General features: G+C 44.9%; 1 protein-coding gene across 1 annotated transcript in view; it reads left to right on the top strand.

Annotated features, from left to right (window-relative positions):
- Nucleotides 1-22,607, top strand: part of TMEM132B (transmembrane protein 132B) — a 344,261-nt gene that overhangs the window by 313,658 nt on the left and 7,996 nt on the right. The window contains exon 6 of the mRNA XM_035099220.3: nucleotides 17,566-17,771. Within this exon, the coding sequence (XP_034955111.1) occupies nucleotides 17,566-17,771 (206 nt within the window). The remainder of the gene's footprint in view (nucleotides 1-17,565; nucleotides 17,772-22,607) is intronic.

Consider the following 22,607-nt stretch of genomic DNA (forward strand, 5'->3'; position numbering starts at 1 on the left):
TCAGCCGTGAGGGCGGGTGACATCGCCATGCCACCCCCCCCCCGCTTGCTGTGTGGGCAGTGGGCTGCTAGAGACTATGCTGCTGCGGGTGGCTAGCGGCACCCCTCCGATGCTCGTCATGCAGGTGGCAGGTGGCTACCGACACTCCCCATGCAGGTGGCTAGCAGTGCCCCCCATGCTCGCTGCACGGGCAGCAGGTGGCTAAGGAAGCTCGCCGTGCGGGCCGGCTAGCCCCACCCCCACACCGCTCTGGGTGCAGGGGCAGGTAGCTCTGCCCTTGCACTGCAGTGAGCTGCTAATGCAGCAAAAATAACATGGGAGCCAACAATTACTACCGTAGTTATCTGTTTTTGCAGCCACAGCAGGTGCTGTGATTTCCCAGCAGTTGGGCTTCACTCCTGGAGAGGCACTCCATTGTCTCTCAAGACAGATGGATGCCATCCACCATGTAGGCAATAGATGATTGTCCAACTCGAGCAATTGACAGCATGTTCCCCATGCATAAAATGCCATATTCAATTCCCAGCACCTCCAGGTACATTCAGGAAAAGTCCCTGTCTGTCTGAAGCTCTGGAGGTCCCTTGCCAGTCAGCAGCCATTGAACTGGAGTTGGGGGGTGGCAATGCCCCTAGCCCAACACATCTTGCTGCACTTTTGTGTTCTAGATCCACCTCCCCCACCTGGTGCCCACCAGATATTTTGGATTACAACTCCCATCATCCCTGACCTTCGACACTGGATGATCGGAATTGTAGTCCAAGACGCCTGGAGGGGATCTGGTTATGGAAGGTTGATCTGGACCTGGTGAAAATAAAATATAATAATAATAATAATAATAATAATAATAATAATAATAATAATAATAATATATTATTTATACCCCGCCCATCTGGCCGGGTCCCCCCAGCCACTCTGGGCGGCTTCCAACAGAAAAATAAAACGCAATAATCTATTAAACATTAAAAGCCTCCCTGAACAGGGCTGCCTTCAGATGTCTTCTAAAAGTCTGGTAATTGTTTTCCTCTTTGACATCTGTTGGGAGGGCGTTCCACAGGGCAGGCGCCACCACCGAGAAGGCCCTCTGCCTGGTTCCCTGCAACTTGGCTTCTCGCAACGAGGGAACTGCCAGAAGGCCCTCGGTGCTGGACCTCAGTGTCCGGGCAGAATGATGGAGGTGGAGATGCTCCTTCAGGTATACTGAACCGAGACCATTTAGGGCTTTAAAGGTCAGCACCAACACTTTGAATTGTGCTCGGAAACGTACTGGGGGCCAATGTAGATCTTTCAAGACCGGTGTTATGTGGTCTCGGCGGCTGCTCCCAGTCACCAGTCTAGCTGCTGCATTCTGGATTAGTTGTAGTTTCCGAGTCACCTTCAAGGGTAGCCCCACGTAGAGCACATTGCAGTAGTCCAAAAACCATTTGGGGGTAGGGATTAATGGTACCGGTACTATAGCTGGATAAGAATTCCTAGGCCTTCCCTAATCATAATACAGAACAAACTGGAGCAAAAAAGAAACAATGAAATGTGGTCTCCGCTGTGAACAATAGGAGCTAGCTTTGGTTGATTTAATTCCAAGCAAGGAAATGAGAAGAGCCCAGTGTCCTTATCTCTATAGACACCAACCAAATACCTCTGGGAAGCTCTCGATTGGAACATGAAGGCAACAGCTCTCTCCTGCTCTTGCTCCCTAGCAATTTTACTCCTGATGATGGAGATTATCACATCACTTATTGTGGCTTATAGGCTTCTCCTCTGCAAATATGTTTAATCCTTTATATGAGCATCTAAGCCACTGAATGCCACTGTGTCTCCTGGCAGTGAACTAGAAGCATAAGAACATCCTGGCTGCTGGATCAGACCAAAAGCCTACCTATGGCAACATCTTGTTTCCCATGGTAGCCAGCAAGATGTCACTGGGAAGCCCACCTGCAGGACTTCAGGGATGAAGCTCTCTCCTGCTGTTGATCCCCAACAGCTGGTGCTCAGTAGCATTGTGCCAAAACCACCCTCCCATTTCTGGAAGGTCTTTTTCCAGAGCAAAATGAGTTTCCATTCCCCTGCCTCAATCACAGGATGCTTTTCAGAATGTTGTTGAGTGTAGGCAGTGCTATTTTTCACCATGAACTTTTCCTTTGTTCTCTTATAATGGCAATGGCACCCACCTGAGAGCTGCTGGAGCTGAGCTCTGGCTGAAGAAAAGCCCTGGGTGTAGGATTGAGGGACACAGGAACCTGCCTTGTGTGGAATCAGACTACCAGTCCATCTAGCTTAGCATTGTCTACGCTGACTGGCAGTGGTGCATGCAGGGAACCTATTCCCAGGCCTACAAGGGATTGCATCTGAAGAGCAGATGTTGTGCCATTCAGCCCTCTGAAGTTGAGCTGTCTTTATTGGTGTGAGGTGGCTGCACATGGAGTGTGTGTTCTGCTTTCCATTGAACACTTCTTCAGCACTCTGCATCCTCCCTGGCTGAGTTATCTCATGATATCTCCTCCTGGTTTTGAACTGAAGTGTGGGAAGCTAGGACATTGCGGGAAGTGTGGTCATTGGTTACATTTTTAAATGTGGCCGTTTTCTTTTTCCTTTAAAAAACAACAACTGCACTCATTTCTTTTACAGCTTTTACTTTGAAAGAATAACAATGGCCAGCTGTTGGGCAAATGGTAGAGAGCATCCTTGCCTTGCTGCTCTTGCAAGAAAGTTGTACATAATAGAGTTGTCAGGAGGTGTGGACACCTGGGAAGTTTACAGAATGTAGGCCATCAAACTGATGATTTACAGAGTGCAAGAAAGGACCCTCACAAACACCATTTGGTCACCTTGAAAATAAGGCAAGCACAACAGAACCCCTTTCCTTCAATAGTGTTTGAATAGTTTCATTGAATCATAGAATTGTAGAGTTGGAAATGACCCCGAGGGTCATCTAGTCCAATGCCCTGGAATGCAGGAATCTCAACTTTAGCATCTAACCTCTGCTTAAAACCCTCCAAGGAAGGAGAGTCCATCACTTCTCAGTTCCACTTCCAAACAACTCTCACTTTCACCAGGTTGGGCACTGCTTTCCTTTTAGGTGTTGAGCAGTTCTGCCTTCTCTCTATCACCAATAGCATTTCTCCATCTTCCCCAGGATTGCTCTTCCTCGTGCTTTGAACATAGCTGAAGAAACCTTAAAAAATTATTTTTAATCTCTCTTGCAAGCCTGAGCTCATTCTTTGCTTCGGCCCGCCTGATCTCCCTGCAACTGTTGACTATCCATGATATACCCTTCCTTCATGATTTCTCCAGTTTCATCCATTTTCTTCTTACATCTCAGCTCCTTCTTACATCTAAGCTCCTTATGCAGCCACACTTATTTAGATGCCTCACACTTTTCTTTCTTTTCTCTAGTGATGGATAATGGTTAAAAGAAAAACCAGCAGGAAAGAATCCCACTATCCAGTTTCATATTTCTCTGAATCTGGAGCTGATATCTCCAGGATTTCATCATTGATTGACAGCCATTGATTGACTTCTCAATCATCTGTTCAATAACTTAAAGAAAATCTGACATCAGTTAATTTTGTCATATGCACCTAGGTTTATATGGAATAGTTTAATGAAGAGGTAATCAATTGGCGTGATTGATGGGGAGTCATTTAAACCAGCAATGGGGAACCTATGGTCAGGGCCGTCTTTAGCATATGCAGTGCCAGGGTGCAAAAAACTGCCCATCGTCCCCAAAGGACGACAGGCCAAAGTTGTTGAGCTTTTTTTAGGGAGGGGGCAGCTCAGGAGAGCAATCACCACAGAGGCTTGGGAGGGAAGCGCCTCCCAGAATTCGGTGCCAGAGTGCCCCACACCCCTTGAATCAAGGGTAAAGACGGCCCTGCCTATGGTCCTCCAGATGTTTTTGCACTCCAGCCCCCATCAGCATGGCCAAAGGGCAGCGATGATGGGACTTGTAATCAAAGAACATCTGGAGGGCTGCAGGTCCCCCCCCTTGACCTAAACATCCTTGGATCCATTGATAGCCCTACTAGAATCCTCCTGTGAATCTTTAATTCCCAGTGACATTGCTATTGTATGTGGTGGTAGTGGTGGGGAATAAGATTGAGGGGATTGAAAACGTAGTACGAGACCCGACATATGTGCCAGTTTCACCTAATGAAATACTGATTCCCTGGAACAGGTTCAGGATTTGCAATTAAGACCAATGAGAAATGAGCCAGCACCATCTGATGAGGATTCACTAGATAAACAATGCTTAATCCCAGTTGGGACGCCAGCCATTAAATAAGAGGCATACGGATATTTGCTTAAGCTAACGATTGTCAGTAAGGCTTAATCTGCAAAAAGTTTAAGGATCAAATGCTTAGCCTGGTATAAACAGTGGACTCTAAATGGGATGCAAATACCCTTGATCCTCTTTAGTTCTCAGTTGGGTTAGGGTTGAAACTGGTCTTTGCAATTAATTTTCAACAGTTACCAAAACAGCCATCAGGTGCTCATTCTCTCTTCCTCTCAGCGGTTGTTCACTGCTTGTTGAGAAATGTTGTGTAGGGAATGCCTTCAAATAACACACTATGGGAGTTTTCCAGACATTTTGGACTACAACCCCCTTCATCCCTGACCATTGGCATGCAGATGTTCCCAGGTTCAACCCCTACCATCTCCAGGTATACTGGGAATGTCCCTTCATCTGAAATCCTGGAGATAGCACTTAGCTAGGTGGGCCAGTGGTCTGACCTGGCAGCTTTGTATATCCCCAAGTCAGGGCAGACCCTCCTCTCCCATCAGGGCTCTACTGCCACAGCTGTCATGCTTCCTCCCAGCAGAACCACCCCTGCACATCAGGCCTTGCATGGGAAATTGAAATCCCCCCACAGCCGGTGCGATGTTTAATGATTCTCTGAGCTGGGCTCCCTTCATTCCATGTGGCAGGTTTTCACATTCTCGTTTGTGCGTTCATGGATCATTGCCTCCTCCTCAAAGCTTCTGCAATTGTCTTTTATGGTTAAAAACCAAAATGTTAATGCCTTCCATGCTGTTCTTCCCTTTTTAGTTCAGTGCTTTTAAATGCAAGGTTGAAAGGTAACAAGAACTTGGGAGGGGGGGCGGAGCGGAAAAGCACATCATAGAAGGCTGGAAAGCATTGCTCTTTGCCATCAATGTCACTCATGTTTTTGTTAAGATTAAACACCACTGTTTAGGGAGTTGGTAATATTCCTGCAGGGGAAACATGAGTCCATTGTTACTCTGCCTCATTGGCATACCGGTATGCGTTGCAGCAGTCTCAGGGCCGTGGCGGGGCCGTGGCGGGGCCGTGGCGGGGATCAGACTTTGCTGAACTCCAACTCCCATCATGCTTGACTCTTGGCCATGGCAGCAGGAGCCGGGTGATGAGTCTGGAGGCCCAGACATCTGGAGGTCCACAGTCTCCCCACCCCTGTCTTAGAATATGACCCTCTGGGTCCAGTGGGATTTGTTTCCAAGTAAGTGTATGTTTATAGGTGGCGCTGTGGGTTAAACCACTGAGCCTAGGGCTTGCTGATCAGAAGGTCGGCGGTTCGAATCTCTGTGACGGAGTGAGCTCCCGTTGCTCGGTCCCAGCTCCTGCCAACCTAGCAGTTCAAAAGCACGTCAAAATGCAAGTAGATAAATAGGAACCGCTACAGCGGGAAGGTAAACGGCGTTTCCATGTGCTGCTCTGGTTTGCCAGAAGCGGCTTTGTCATGCTGGCCACATGACCTGGAAGCTATACGCCGGCTCCCTTGGCCAATAATGTGAGATGAGCGTGCAACCCCAGAGTCGGTCACGACTGGACCTAATGGTCAGGGGTCCCTTTACCTTTAAGTGTATGTTTAGGCTTTCAGCCAAAGTTTAATTAACAACAGTTCATAGGGCTAAAGTGAAACAAGTCTTCCAAATCTGATGGTGAATTTGGGCAGGCTGTTCCCATCACTGGTTTATGACATGTTTCACAGTGGGGAATTGCTTGTCATGCTGGAGGCTTCCCATTATTTTGATATGTGTTTAATTTTTAAAATGTTCCTTTCACAGTCTAAGAGTGTGGCATAACGCATAACTGTGGTACGGCACAACACAAAATGGCTGCTGTGGAGGTGCAGCTCAGCCAGGGATTGAACAGGAAGAGCAATTGTGCATTGTGGGTCCTCAGGAGACCCACAATAGGCACCAGAGGAGATGCAGGTGGGCTCACTGATGTTTGTGGTCACTGCGTTGGTGACCCATGTTGTAGTTCTCATTAAGAGCTCCAGGAATGGATCTGCCATTTCTAACAGTATTGTCACAGTGTTCTTAACAATATTTTTATTATTCCTTTGTGTGTTTTAGCAGGTGGGTGGGTGTGCATTTAAATATTATTGTGAGCTGTTCTGAGAAAGAGAATCTGGATCAAAAAGCAGTTAAGAACTCACATTTATGATAGTAAGTTTCATTTTCTTTATTTCTTTAGCTCTAGGCAGTGCCAAACTACAAGTAAAATAAACCATGCAGATTAAAACATAAAACATAAAATAGCATGGAAATCAATTACATGTCTTTTAGTCAATAATATTCTCATGCATTTTTTTTTTTTGGCATTTCATAGCCGCCACATTGAGCCAGACCAGGGGAAAGGCTCACAGCTTTTGCATTCAAATAGTCCCAGGTTCAATCTCCAGGGAGCTTTCTAGATACAGCTACAAAACAGGTATTGATAACTGTATTACTTTCATTCATTCACTCAATTTATTTGTATGCTGCTTTTCCACACACACAAAAATCATGCTCAAAGTGGCTTACAATAAAGAAACAGGGGTGCATTTCTAACAAACACTTTAAAAAATTGTAACGTAGCAAAACAATAGCATAGCAACAATTTCATAACATAGCAAAACAATAGCAAATATAATAACTCAAAAAAACCACATGCTGATACTATGAATATAAGCACATGCAGCATCCAATTGCAAAAAGAACAAGGGAGATTCACTTTTTCACCTCCCTCCTAGAAACATCCCAAAGGTGCCATGGGCTTTGAAGACACCCGAACTCAGGACGCAAGGGAGAAACGTGCTAAGAGCATAGCTGCCAAGTCTCCCGTTTTCCCCGGGAAATCCCCGTTTTTCCAGCTGTTCCTAGCTGAAAAAAACGGATTTTTTTTTGTTTTCTCCCCGGTTTATTCTGGCGCGGCGGCCATTTTGGAACTGGGCGGAGCATGCTCAGAAGCGACTTTTGATGCTGCTCTGCCCAGTTCCAAAATGGCTGCAGTGCGACTTCTGGTCTGCTATTTCCGGCCCGGTCCCTTATTTCTCTGACAGCAACTTGGCAGGTATAGCTAAGAGGAAGGCACGCTTGGCAAATCCACACCATGGTTAACTCCTGCCTGGAAACCAATGTCCCCACTGTGGAAGGACGTGTGGCTCCAGAATTGGCCTCGACAGTCACTTACGGACTCATTGTTAAAACTGTGTTTATGGAAGACAATCTTACTCAGCTACGAGGGATCACCAAAGAAGAAGAAGAGAAACATCCACCCAGTGATGTTATTTACAGTCTCTCTCCTGCAGCCACTTGCAAAGTTTCCAAGGGCACCATTAGTTCCTGTTTTTTCGGGTTCTATCAGTTCACTCATTCCCACAAAAATGAACTCTAACTTTCATCAGTGGGACACTCCAATATAGAATGAGTTTTTGGGAAGACATTGCACGGGACATCACCACTTTCTTCATTTTTTAATTTTTGTACTTCATCCAAAAATCCCAGCTCAGTTCACAGCAGAAAAATACAAAATGAGAACACAAAATATATCACAATAAAACAAATGCAAATGCAAACCAATAACCCCACTTCCACAAACACATTTAAAAGGTCACAGAACGTTAATCAGCCGAAGACCTGGTTATAGAGAAACATTTTCACCTTCTGCCTGAAGATAGGAAATGAAGGTGCCAGGTCAGCCTCTGCAGGGGGGGGGGGGCACTGCAGAAAAGGCCTGTTCTCATGTTGCCTCCCTCCGGATCTCTCATAGAGGAGGCACACGAATAAGAGCCTCAGATGATGATCATTCCAGGTGTAAAAAGACTTGCAATTTCCAGGGTGTCTGCTATCCATAGTTGGCATTCAGGTTCCATTCCTACTTAAAGTAGACCCATTGAAATTAATGCAGATGGCTAACTTGTGTGTATTAATTTAAATAGGTCCACTCTGCATAGGACTTAGTTGGGCACAACCCTTGGGATTCTGCCATTTCAGCAGTCCAGATGCCAGGGAAGAATTGAGGCCTTGCAGCACCCTCCAAAACACTGTTGAACTTCAATTCCCATCATCCCGAATAGGGCTGGCTCACCAATGAGGCAAGGTGAGGCAACTGCTTCAGGCAGCAGGATCCACAGGGCAGCAGATCCCAATGGATATCTTTATCCCCCACTCATTCCTGATGTAGATCTTTACTATCCCCTCTTCCCTGGTGGGGAAGGGGCACACCATTTTGTGGTTCACTTCAGGTACCAAAATCTATTGGACCATCCCTGAGCCTTAGCCAATGGCCACATATAAGTTGCATTGGGGAGAGCTGGTTGAGCTTGATCTCTGTTCATAATGAGTTTCTGGCAAAGTTTGCCATTAAAGCTGCCCCATTTTGAATGTTGGTCACCTCCCTGTCTATAACCATAATACAGTGGTACCTCTACTTACAAATTTAATGCGTTCCGAACGCACATTCGTAAGTTGAAAAGAATTGTAAGTCGAATCCCATAGGAATGCATTGGGAGAAAAAATTCGTAAGTAGAAAAAATCCTATCTAAACCGCATCCAAGATGGCGGACAGAGCTCCATTCTAAGTAGAAACATTCGTAAGTAGAGTTATTCGTAAGTAGAGGTACCACTGTACCCTAAACACAAAATCTTGTATTATGTGGTGGGTGTAGCTAACAAGTGCTCTTCTTAATAAAAACGAGTGCCCTTCTTAATAACAACAGTAATGATACTGACTTGTGGTTCCCAAACACAGACAAAACACAGTTCCAACACCAACACCTATTCTTAAAATGCTGTGAATTCACTATTGAAATCTTCAAGTTCAAGTTCACCTTAAACTTATTCATTGCTCCCCCCACCCTTTTTATAGTACTTATCAAAAAATATTGGAACAATGAAAAATATATCATTATATTCACCTTTATAATTTCAGTTCTTACAGCTATAAAATGCCTGTCAACTTTTGTACAGTTGAACAAGGGATGGCACAGTTGGGGATCGCAGGTGGTGGAAAAGATCAACGCCTGTGTTCCTTTGAACTGCATAATCTATTAATATAGACTTCTGATGCTTTAACCTGAAAGCTGGTAAAAAAGTCTAAAGAAGTTAGTGACTCATTTCTTGGGACACAGCCTTAGTTATGTCCTATCTTTGAAACTGTGAACATTCACAAATTGATAACACTGAACTTCATTTTATTCTTCTTTTAAAAAAAGCATTTTGGGCAGGACTTTGAATGTCTGAGCACTCTAAATATTCATAAATGAGGGACTCAATTGAAAATATCTGCACCACAGCATACCCATTCCTCCCAAACAAGCTAAGGAAGATTCCCACAACACTCAACAGATACACACAAACCATGTTCAAAGCATGGAAAGCAGAAATAAGCAAACTTTCCCCAATTCCATCCCCACTAATCCCCCTGGCATACCACCCATTATTCCATCATGCAGCACAAAATCTCCAGATAAAAACCTGGCAAACCAAAGGTTTACACCGCCTAATAGACTTCTATAAAAACAACAAACCTTTGTCAACACAAGAAATACAGGACAAACTAGAAGACATCCCAATGCCCTGGTTAGCACAACATCAATTACATGCCTTTCTAAAAAAACCAACAGTAAAATCAGCAACAACTAGACCCCTGACGGCTTTCGAAAACCTCCTAATGACAAAAGGACACGGCAAAGGAATGGTATCTGCAGTATACAAAATACTACTCCAAAATCCCACCAACCCCCTAGACACAATAAAAAGAAAATGGGAGGATGACATAGGATATGAAATCAACCCTACCCAATGGACCAGAATGTGGTCTAACCCCCCCCCTTTAAATCTATATCAATGAAAAGAAAAGAACTCACCCTAAAACTCACCTACAGGTGGTACCTAACACCAAGAAAGCTAGCACTAATACTCCTAAGAACCTCACCCAAATGCTGGAGAGGATGCACTTCTGCAGGTACATACCTTCACATGTGGTGGGAATGCCCCAAAATTCAATTATTCTGGGCAACAACCATATGAGAAATATGTAAAATAACCGGACAAGTAATAGAAATTACCCCAGAATTGGCCCTACTAAACATCTTTCAAGATAATAATGCCCATTTAGACCACAAAGACCTCATAACCCACCTACTTTCAGCAACCAGGAATGTCATAACCAGGCATTGGAGAGACCTGTCAGGAGTAGGCATGGACCAATGGTACCAAGTAGTATGGCAAACAGCCTTACTAGAAAAACTAACCAACAAGCAGAAACTGGCATGGGGACAAATAGAAGAGGATGCCTTCACCCCGGTATGGTTCCCCTTTATCACACACGCAGCCCAACAAGATAATGACAAAACTTTATCACCAGCATACAAATCAGTATGGCTAACCTGACCCAAAAATACCCACCCACCCCATTCATACATGAAAACAAAGACAATCATAGCCAATCACAAATGAACAACTACACCCTTGGCCAACCCAAATCTCTCTCACCATCAAAAGAACACAAGCGAATAAAGGAGTACCAACACAAACAAAGCTGACATCAAGCCCTACATATATTAAGCAAAACCGAAACATCGTCACCTACTCTCACCCCCCATACACCCTCCCATCCCTTATCTACCATGTTTTCCCTCTTTCTTCTTAGTGTCTTAACAAATGAAACTGATTTGCAAAAATGATACATGTTAAAATATGAGTGACACTGCAGACACCTTTGTAATTCAAGAAATCTTTAATAATAATAAATAAATCTTTAATAAATAAATGAGGATGGAGGGGATGCATTAAATTAATTAAATTCACATTGAAAAGCAAGCTTACCCAATTCACACTTTCCGAAACATGAACAAAAATTCAGCCATCTTTTGAAATTCAAACTTCTCTGGATTTTGCAGTCTCATCTGGCCGGCCACTGTGAGAACAGGATGCTGGGCTAATTTAGCCTTTAGCCCAGGCTTCCTCAACCTCGGCCCTCCAGATGTTTTGAGACTACAATTCCCACCATCCCTGACCACTGGTCCTGCTAGCTAGGGATCATGGGAGTTGTAGGCCAAAAACATCTGGAGGGCTGAGGTTGAGGAAGCCTGCTTTAGCCTGATCTAGCAGGTCTCTTCATATATTCTTAAAATCGCACTGCTTTTTTTCTTCTTTAAGAACACAGTTATGCTTAGTACATGAGAGGCATTGTGCCTGAATGAAGACTGAACTGAACAATAGGTACATAGGTACAAGTATGTAAGTTTTCATAAATATTCCCAAGCATGATCTACAATTTAGCCTTAACATGCACACCCCATGGTATTAGGGCTGCAGCTTTGGCCAAGCCCTTCTGGATCTCAAGGCCCTCTCCACCTCCATCCTTGGGCCTCATCCCTGACTATTGGCCCTGGTGTCTGTGACTGAAGGGAGTTGGAATCCAACAACATCTGGGCATAGACACAGGTCCACCTCCTCTGTTGTGGAGGATAAGAACATTAGAAGAGCCTGTTGGATCAGGCCAATGGATCTAGTCCAGCATCCTGTTCCTACAGGGCCAACCCACAAGCAGGATTTGAGCACAAGAGCCATCTCCCTTCCCATGATCTCCAGCAACTGGTATCTGAAGAAGGGAGCTGAACGATGGACTTTGCCATTGTTGCACATCTGCAAATGAGATCGGATTCAGCAAACCCCATGTCCCTTTCTGTGTACTGTGTCATGAACATCTCGGGGAATCTTTAATCGCCTTAATGAAGGCCATAAATAGGATGAGTGGCTGATATGGTAGATCAAAAAGCCTGCACCGAGGGAGCTCCGTTCAAATTCAGATGAGTCTGGGATAATTAAGAAAGCTCAAACTGGGAGAGATAAGTGTTGAGACCTTATCTCAACACTTAAGGAGGGAAATTGATATTCTAGGATGGGCTGATATCAAACAGGTCTAAGTTCTGCATTAGTATCTGCTTCCATGTTAGTCCTTAAGTTAATCAGGATCACTTTTAGACGGAAGTTTCAAAAGGGGAGTCCCATTCAGTGCCATCCAACATTTGTTCCATGCTTGTAAGTAGGGGTGAGGGGAGAAATTAGATTCAATTTGTCAGTGTTTTTTTTTGGGGGGGATGCAGGGGTACACATACCCCTAAACCTTTTGTGAATCTAAGTTTGGCCTCATTGAGGGGCTTCTATTTCAATATGAGTAGGAAAATGAGAGTACCCCTAAACATTTTCTTTAAAGAAAAAAGCACTGCAATTTGCATTTAATATCAAATCTGTCAAATTTGTGCTTTCTCAAGCTATTCTTAAAAATTTGCAGTTCTTCAACTTTAGCAATGCAGTTGTCTAACCAATGTTAACAGAAGCTGAAAATGTGTGTAAAATTGAACATATTAGTGAAAATAACATACAAAGGTGCAATATATTGTGATAAAGTGCTTACAAAAATATGTTCATTAGGAGAAAAATACACTAACGAGCTGAAGAAATTTGATGAAGATTTTAAATACACACACACAAACTGCTGCAAACTGCTGCAGGAATGCCGGAATTTAAGTTAGAAAGAAAGAGAAAATAAGAGAACCAACGTTGACAGATCCTTACAGCCCTACTTGCAAGGAAAGAATCCTTCAGTGTAGCAGCACCTACTCTCTGGAACTCCCTGCCCATTGATATTAGGCAGGCATCTTCACTGTATTGTTTTTTGTGCCTCCTAAAGGCATTTTTGTTCAGACAAGCCTTCCCAGACATGTACTTTTCTTTTACTATGTATATTTTTAAAACACCTGATTTTATTTGAATTGTGGTAAATCTTTGGTTAACTTGTTTTTAATGTTTGGTTTTGTCAGTATTTCTTTAAAGAATATTTTACATCCTGCGCAGATTGTGTAGAGGTTTTTGATGATTACATCCAGTTAATTAAAATAATTAAAAATCCAGTCAGCGTTAATGCTGCCGCCGCCACGCTAGCTTAAGAGCCCAGTAAAAGGCTGGAGCTGCGTGGAATAATTATCAGTTTAAATTTTCCAAACAAAAGCGAGCAAATTCTTTTAATGGGGAAAAATGTGTGTGAATATTCTCGTTTTGGTGATCCTATTCAGCACTATAGCTTTCTCATTATTTCCTCTTCCTTCTTCTGTCTGGGTTCATCACCTATGTGATCGCTGTCAATCAGGGATCCTGTACTGAATGGTGTGATGTCACAAAGATACCTAGTCAATCACCATGGGTTCTGTGATGACATGGCTGAGAAGAAATGAAGGCAATGTAAATGAAGAAGTGAATATTTTCACAAGTGGTTTTGCAGGGCTAGGAGAGAAATTGCTGGGAAAGGGAAAGGCATTTTTCAGAGCTCTGAAAATCTCAAAAGCTGTCAGTAGCTTTGCTTTGGTTCCATAAAACATAACTCATGGCTGACTTATCTTGCATTTCCATTACAACAATGGGTCAACAAGGCAATGATTCATGCAAGCAATGAAACATTGCAGTATATTAGCAGCCTGCAGCTGGGAGATTCCAACTCACATAGCTCCCCCATCAATGGACCATGCAAAAATCCCTCCTCTCCCCTCCCCAATGCCCCTCCTTTCTCCTCATTCAACCTTTTTGCCCATCTCTGCCCCCTTCTGTACATGGCCAGTTTCCACAGTGGGTGTTTGAATGATTGCCTTTTCTTTCATCTCACACCTTAAAGAACATATCAGTACAGGATGGGGATAAATTAATTTGGTCCTCCTTTTACAGTGAACCAACCCACTCTGATGCTCCCAAACTCACTGCGGGTTGGACTGCAACACCCAGCTGAATTGTACATTTCTCTGGATTTTGCCATGGCTTTCCGATGCCCAAAAGGGTGCACACAGAAATGTGCATTTTATGTAATTGCAAAAGAAGTGCCCAGGGTGCACATTTTCTTGGTGAAGGCATTGAAGATATGCACGCACACAGCTCTACTGAGGACTGGCCACAGAACATTGAGTGTTGGGTTGGTGATGGTGGAGGGAGATAGAAAACTGAGGTGGTGAAATGGAGGATAAAGAAAGCAGCATCTCTGGCTGGTTAGAACGCAAAATTGCCACATCATTGTGATGATGTGGACAGAAAAATGGAACAAACGAGTCATTTCCCCATCCGTTCTTGAATTTGTAAATAATTCTAGAGGTTTAACTGTGTGGCCTGCAGGCATCAAGTCAAACACCATCCCATTGAGAAGGACTCTGAATGCCTTCCAGGACTTGCTGTCGTGTGAGATTTTCATTGCTTAATATTAATTGTGGCCTCAGCAAAAGGGAGAATTAGCTACTTCAGAGCAAAGCGACTGCACTTTGCCGTCGCCACTACCATAATTTTAAATGGCAAAAGTAAGCTAATGGGAAACCTTTTGCTGAGTGGACAACTACTAGATTAGGGTAGCCGACCCCTTTTTAGCCCATGGACCATAATTCCTGTTGACCAACCCAATGTGGACCATATTGCTGCATCTCTTGTGCCGAGGACCTAAAAGCTGCTATGGAAATTCCCAATGATGTTTGTATACTTTATTTGTTGCTGCCACTGCCAATAATCTTGAGCCTGGACAGGCGCCACTAACAAGTATTGGGTTGGGAGATCATGTCTGTGGTCCCGAGGTTTGCTGCCCCTGTACTTTCATATATATATATATATATATATATATATATATATATATATATATATATATGATTGGCTTATATGTATCAGTTAAACATTTTGGAAGCTGGAGCTGCCTGGAGTTACCCAGTTGCACCATTCGTTCTGTCTCGGTTACACATCACTTGCATTGCTTAAAAAGTAAAAATAAAACACACCTGCATCCCATTGGTAAAGTAAAAAAAGGTTATTTATTTACAGTTGCTTCATATGCCCAATGACAGCTTTTGATTCTTCACTACATCCTCATGCAAGAAAGAGGGAGAAGAGAGAGAGAATGAACATGAGGAAGGGGGAAAGCATTGATGTTTAGTGGGAAGCCACAAAGTGTATTTTTCCTTACTTTCTGTTAGGGTTCTGTTAGGGTTGCTTATACCCAACCTGTGCTAATTGAGAGGATTTTAAAAAGAACAAAAAAGAGATTCTGATCATTCATTTTCTATTAAGTAAAGTGAAAAATTGCAAATACAAAGCAAACCTAACAGAAAACACATTGTTATTGTTTTGGTGCAATTAATTCTATTTCATGCCTTTTGTACATCTGTATAAATGATGGATGGGTTAAAAATATTTCAATTAAATAAAAATACATAAAGAAATGCATAAAGAAACAAACAGGTTCACAATAAATCCAGCTTTTAATGAATACAATTCAAGGAATCGCACGCCAGGTCTGGAGGCTCCATTTTCCTCCCTGGACATATATGAATGGAGTTAGGGTTTGGGGATTCCAGACAATTATGCTTTACACTCCCAGTTTTAGAGAATGCATTATGACTTATTAAAGGACCGTTGTCTGGGACCAAATTTTTTACTGGCCTTATATTTTTTAAGAGAGATGAATGGTTTTGTTTTATGATTCTCAGAATGTTCATCTTCCTCCTCTCCAGCATATGCCTCTTCCTTTAAGTAAGCTGTAAATACAACACTTGATCCTTGTCAACTTTGAAATTCTTATACCGGTAGATTGCTGTGTTTCTGCTAGAAAGGCTGGCAGTGTGATTTCCTAACACCACTAAGAGATTGCTGTTCTTCTGGCCATTTTCTATGGAGAAAAGCAAACTTGCCCCTAAGTTAAGAAGATAATCCAAACCAGGGGTGACCAACATGGTCCTCTACAGGTGTCGTGTATCACAACCCCCACCATTACTGATCAATGGCCATACTAGCTGGAGTTGTAGTCCAAAACATCTGGAAGGCACTACATTGGTAACCCCTGATCCAAGCAGCACAATAGCCATGGCTTTCAAAATAAGCATAAAAACATAAGAATAGTCCTGCTGGATCAGACCAAAGGTCCATCTAGTCTGGCATTCTGCTTTCCACAGTGATCCACCAGGTGCTTCTGAGAAGCCTACAAACAGGGCGTGAGCACAACACCCCAATTCTGTTATTAATCAGCAGCTGTTATTTGGTACCGCTCAAAATGGAGGCTGCACAAAGTCAGCTCAGTTTGTAGTCACCCTACATGTATTTATGGAAGATGAAGTCCATGGATTTATAACTTCATATAGCCGCATAGGCCATTGGTAGCCAACATGGTGCCTTCCTAGATCCCATCATCCCTGACCATTAGCCAGGTTGGCTGGCTGATGGAAAATGGGGTCCAACAACATTGGAGGGGCACTATCTTCTAAAGTAGTGGATCACCCCCACATCTTGCGGCAATAAATTTATTTTGAGCACCATCATGGTGCTGATATGATAGAAGGGACGTGAACATGTTCTAGCTCTGGGATACTCATTCCACATTGATCCATCTGCCAGAAAACTCCAGCACAATGTAGATGATTTGGAGGCATACTTTAGGTGCATAGTCACTGCAGGCCCATCGGACCTCATCGTTGTCCCACATGAGGGTAGAGTGTAAGCTGGAGCACACTCCACAGGGCCAATCTGGTCTCCTCCAGATTTTGTGGACGGCAACTCCCAGAAGCCTCAGCCAGCAAGGCCAATGATCAGGGATACTGGCAATGGGTTTTAACTCAACAACATCTGGACTGGCTACTCCTTCCTTATAGTATCTTCATCTGTAGTTTGCAGCCCTAGGAGATTATATGGCCTAGACCAGGAATGGGGAACCTGTGGTTCTCCAGATGTTGTTGGGCTGTAACTTCCATCATTCCTGACCATTGGCCATACTGGCTGGGACTGATGGTAACTGGAATCTATAACAACATCTGGAGAGCCACAGACTTCCTCAACTCTTACCTTATACGCTCCTGTGGCTGCACATTAGAGGTGAAGTTCATCAATGGTAGACAAGGGGCCTATCAGGAAGGTTCTTTGCAATCAGTGAGTGCCTCATCAAGGATCCCTGATCTGAGAAAAGCCATAGTTCCTTGGATCACAGCTTGGAAACCATTTTCATAGATTAGTTCACAAAGTTGAGTAGCTACCTGCTTTAATGTACCCACCAAACCAAGCCCTAGATGTGAATCCATTCACTCTCCTGGTAACAGCGAGACTAGCAAGGACAGTAGATTAACAACTATGGACATGAGGCAAGCACTGAGGAGAAAAGCTAGTCAGCTTTGTTGGAGAAATGTTAGGTTACTTTGCTTGGTGGAAGCCCACAGCTTGTATCTTGCAGAAGGGTCTTTAGAAACCCAAAGCCAGCTCTATTTCCATTTGTAGTGATTAATGGACTTTGCTTGTTTGATGTTTTTGAAGGTTTCAGACAACTGTGATGCCATCTTTGTGAATGGGAAGGAAATGAAAAGCAAAGTGGACACCATTGTGAACTTCACGTACCAGCATTTTACCACCCAGCTAGAAGTCACCGTCTGGGTTCCACGACTTCCTCTTCAAATAGAGATCTCCGACACAGAACTGAGTCAGATCAAAGGCTGGAGGATCCCCGTCACCTCCAACAAAAGGTACCAGCATCGTGCCTTAAAAATGGCTCTTGAGAGCAACACAGACAAGCCATGTAGTTCAGCATCCCCATTCAAGTAAATGGGGATTGCATGCTAGGACAGGAGTGGCTGACCACTGGTAAGCTGGACAAATGTGACCCTCTAGGCAAGACTCTCCCTAGGTAGGGATGGATGGTTTCATTATAGTCTACTTCATTCCATTTCTACATGGGGATGAACTAATCTGTCTCATTCCGTTTCCTTGCAGATATTAAAAGAAAAATCCCTGTCCCATGTTTGTTTAGCACTACAACTGTATGTACTGATAAAATAACAAGGCAATATTGATGCCATTGAACCTACAATCACAGTGCAATGCTTTTTTTGGTGGTGTTTTGCAATGCTTTTTTGGTGCAGTCTCATCCAACTTGCTTTATTGCAGAGAGGTTTTTTTCAAAAAAAAAAAATCAGTTCACACAAATGGCGCATGCAGATTAGTAATAGCAGGGCATGAGAAACTCACAAATGCTCTGAGGGAACTGAAAAAGGGAGCAAACAGCCAGTATAAAGGGCCCTTTCCAACATAAGAGATAACAAGGGAGGATGCTTAAAGCATTAGTTCCATTTTTGAATCTTAGATGAAAAGTTTGAGGAGTTTCAGAAGCACCCCTAAATGCGTGTTGAGATTAAAACAGGCAAGGAGCATCTTTGTCCATCTGGCCCACTGTTGTCTCCTGCCAGGGATGAGGAGCCCATGGTCCATTCCAGCCACATCTTTAGGGTTACTGGTTCCCCATCCTTATCTATTCCAATTGCAATAATTCTCCAGTATCACAGGAATAAGTCTTCCCCATCACCAGCTGCTGATCCTTTTCTTTTAACTGGTGCTGGGGCTTGAACCTGCATGCGAAGCATGTGCTCTGCTACCGAGCCACTATTTCTCCTCCATGAGATGCTGGCCAAAAGAGTGAACCAACAGAACATGTGCCAAACTCGACAGGAACTTGAGAGCATTTTTAACGGTTATCATTGGCATTGGCAAAAAAAGAAAGAACAAGACCATTCTTCTGCTGAGTTAAGTGCCTCATCCGGTTGACTCCCTGCTCACCATATTGTTGGGAGTTTGCTTGTGCAAATGTCTGCTGAATCGTTCATGGCGATATATGCATTTGAGGAATAAACCTGCCATCGCAGACGCGGCAGGTCACGCCTTCAGCAGCCATTAGCCCAGCGCGAACATTCTGCCTGTCAGCTCATTATGCCGAGTGCTGAAAATTTAACCCCCCAGGTGTCTAGTTCATATTTATTGGGCCAGCTGAAGTGAATTGAACAGCCCAAGTAGCTTCGCTGTTTGCAAGCTGGCAAGCCGTTCTCACCAGCAGCTATTCAGATTACCGCAGAGCCACTGGGCACCTATTTAGCATTTCATTTCATTCTTTCTTTTTTTAGGAAGGGGGTGGAATGGCAAAGCTGTTTGCTGTGAAAATTTGCAGCCGGTTGCCTGCACCGTGGCCTGCCAGCCATTGTTTTTGGATGAGTGCGTGCAACAGCTCATGCTTTCCAATAGAGCTGGCGAAAGTTTGTTTTTAAGCAACCTAATCAGATGGGTGACTTGAATGGGGACGACCAACCATTTCTTCTTGTAGCAAGAATGCAGTGGAGGCCGGTTTATTAGGGCAAATGGGGCACATCCCCACCAACCTCTGCCTGCCTTGCCTGCCTTCTTATTTGCAATCAATCCAGGCAGTGGCGCTGCCGATAGGCTTTCTCCTCCTCAGTCTCTGGGTTCTTAGAATCACCAAGCTGTAGAGCTGGAAGGAGCCAAAAGGACAATCTAGTCCACCTCCTGTAGGAATCACAGGTAGAGAATCAGTGGCAGATGACCATCCATCCTCTGCTGAATTCAGCTGATTCATGTGGATCCAGGCTTGAGCTGATTTGTTTGGAGACAGTTCCAAGTCACCCCAGGTTGGGCAGGGCCACTGAGAGATCCAGGACTTTCAGGGGGTGATGAGTCAGGCGGGAAGGCTCTAGGGGTCTGCTTTGCAAGTGTGTTCACCACAGAGAATGCATTGGGGAAGCAGACCTCACCAGGATTGAATCATCCTCCTGCTGAGGGGAGGATTCAGTCCTGAGGGGTGCAGGGCGCTCCTTTTCAAGTGCTTTCCCCACCAGGGCCGTCTTAAGCGCCCCTGGCGCCGTGGAGTGACGGATCCCTCTGGCGCCCCCGCCCCATTTCCCCGCGCGGTGGGCGGGCGCAGTGCTGCTGCGCGGCGGGCGGGCGGGCATGCACAGCGCGATTGCCGTGGGTGCAGCTGCGCGGCGGACCAGCGGACCGGCCGGTCAGCGGGCAGGCGCAGCTCGCAGCGCCCTCCTGGCGGGCCGGCGCCGTGGTGCCCTGCACCACCCAGCCTGGCCGTAGGGCCGGCCCTGTTCCCCACAGGGCACAGCCTTAATTATCCCAGCTGAAGGGCACATTTCACCCTGGGGAAAGTGTCAGGAAGGGCACGTCAGGGCCAATTTTGCAAGGGGTCTCTTGGACACCATTCTGAGGACTGGATAGAGAGGCTTATGGGACATCATTTGACCCTTGATCCTAAGGTTCCCTACCTGTGATATAGAAGGCCCCAGGTTCAGTCTCTGGCACCTCCACGGGAGAAAAACCCTGCTTAAGACTTTGGGAAACTTCAGTCAGTGTGTACACCAGCCCCCTCCAACCTGGTGCCCTCTAGATCAGGGTCAGCAAACTTTTTCAGCAGAGGGCCAGTCCACTGTCCCTCAGACCTTGTGGGGGGCCGGACTATATTTTGAAGGGGGGGGGGAAATGAACGCAGTCCTATGCCCCACAAATAACCCAGGGATGCATTTTAAATAAAAGGACAGGTTCCACTCATATAAAACACACACTGATTCCCAGACCGTCTGCAGGCCGGATTTAGAAGGCGATTGGGCCAGATCCGGCCCCCAGGCCTTAGTTTGCCTACCCATGCTCTAGATATTTTATGCTACAATTCCCATCAGCAGAGTGTACCACATCTTTTAGACAACACTGAGTTAGATTGATGAACAGTATGATAAGGCATCTTCCTGTGTTCATTGGAATGGGCCTCCAACCAGGTTCTCTCTCAGGAAGCAGCATTGAGATTCTTGGGCACCATGCCATTGATAGCACCCATTGATTGGTCCGCCTGCTGCTTTCCTTGAATGGGAAATTAATAAAAATGTAATAAGGAAGTGAGGATCTGGATCCCTTATGAATATATCTGGGGAGATAATAAAAACCCATCTGGAGAAATATGGCTCATCACACTGATCCATAGATAGATGGGTAGCAGGAAGGGGGAGAGAGACTTTTATCCTTATTTGCAGTAGATGGGAGAATCATAATTTAATCTGGGTATGTGCCACTATCAATATGAGCGGCCCACTCTTCCAGATGGAAATTTGCTCTCCAGATAGGTGTGCTCTCATGACTAATGTACTGCATGGAACCCTTGAACGGCACTCGGCTAATAGAAAAACCGGCTTGCGAAATGAGCAGTCGAAAAGCCCACAATCGCAGCAAATGAAAGGAATAAATATAAATTAAAGTCAAATAAGAGTGGGGAGAAGGGGAGGAAAGTCCAGGCAGGCAGAGACCGATGTTCTTAACAAGAACATTTATTTTGATTCATTATGCAGCTGGAAAATAATTATCCCCTTGTTGAAGTTCATGCATTACCTCTCCGGGTGGAGCGTTCGGTGGGAGGAAGTGATTTTTGTTCATTTCTTCTAAGGGCCGCTTAGTGAGTCTTTTGACGTACGTTGAAACGATGCCCTTTGGATCTCCTATATGTATCAGGGCTAAAGAATGCCTGTGCGCCTTTCTCTTGTCATCTGCAAGCCCTCCTAACCATCGACCGAACTGCTGAGAATGAGTCATTGGATGTTGAAAATGAGGGTGGGGCAATTGGTGGTGGAAGGGCTCCAAAAATGAGGGATAACATGGGCTCATACCTGACAAGTTCCTCTCTGAAAAATAAGGGACAGGACCGAAAGTAGCATAGCGGAAGTAGCGCGGCGGCCATTTTGGAACTGGGCGGAGCATGCTCAGAAGTGACTTTTGATGCTGCTGTGCCCAGTTCCAAATGGCCGCCGCACCAGAAGTCGCGCTGCAGCCATTTTGGAACTGGGCAGAGCAGCATCAAAAGTCGCTTCTGAGCATGCTCCGCCCAGTTCCAAAATGGCTACCGCGCCAGAATAAACCAGGAAAAAACAAAAAAATCCGGGTTATTTGCCTGGGGACAGCCGGAAAAACGGGGGTTTCCCGGGGAAAACGGGAGACTTGGCAGCTATGCATGGGCTGAGAAGAATTTAACCATGTCCTCTCCTGACCACGAGGACCATGCTCTGTGGAGCAAAATAAATCCCTGAGGGTGGCTAAGTCATGCAGAAGGCAGGCATGGGCTGGAGCTGCAAGACATTGGGTAGCTCTGAGAAAACAAGATATGGAACTCAGTGGAGGGGTTTGATCTCTTGTGCCTCCTGTGTGGTTGTCCTCTAGCCTGGAGCATAGCACCCTTGTCACTTGTTAATCAGTTCCCGCATTGTACTCTTTCCCCCAAGGGGGCCTCAAAATACCCTAGTCCCAGGCTTAGAGACACAGACAGGTTTACTCTCATAGGCAGAGCCTTTGTAAATATATTGGCTGAGTCCAAGTGGTGCAAATTCTACACAATTGCAGCAATTTGCTGCGTGAGGAAGGGGTGGAAAACCTCTTTCAGCATGAGGACCTAACTCCTTCCTGGAAAACCTTATGGGGACCACACATCATTGGTGGGCCAGGTGAGAGGCAAAAAAAGTGGGCAGGCCCTCAGA

This window comes from Zootoca vivipara, chromosome 16 (assembly GCF_965207765.1).
Source record: "Zootoca vivipara chromosome 16, rZooViv2.hap1.1, whole genome shotgun sequence".
In the NCBI taxonomy this organism is placed as follows: Eukaryota; Metazoa; Chordata; class Lepidosauria; order Squamata; family Lacertidae; genus Zootoca; species Zootoca vivipara.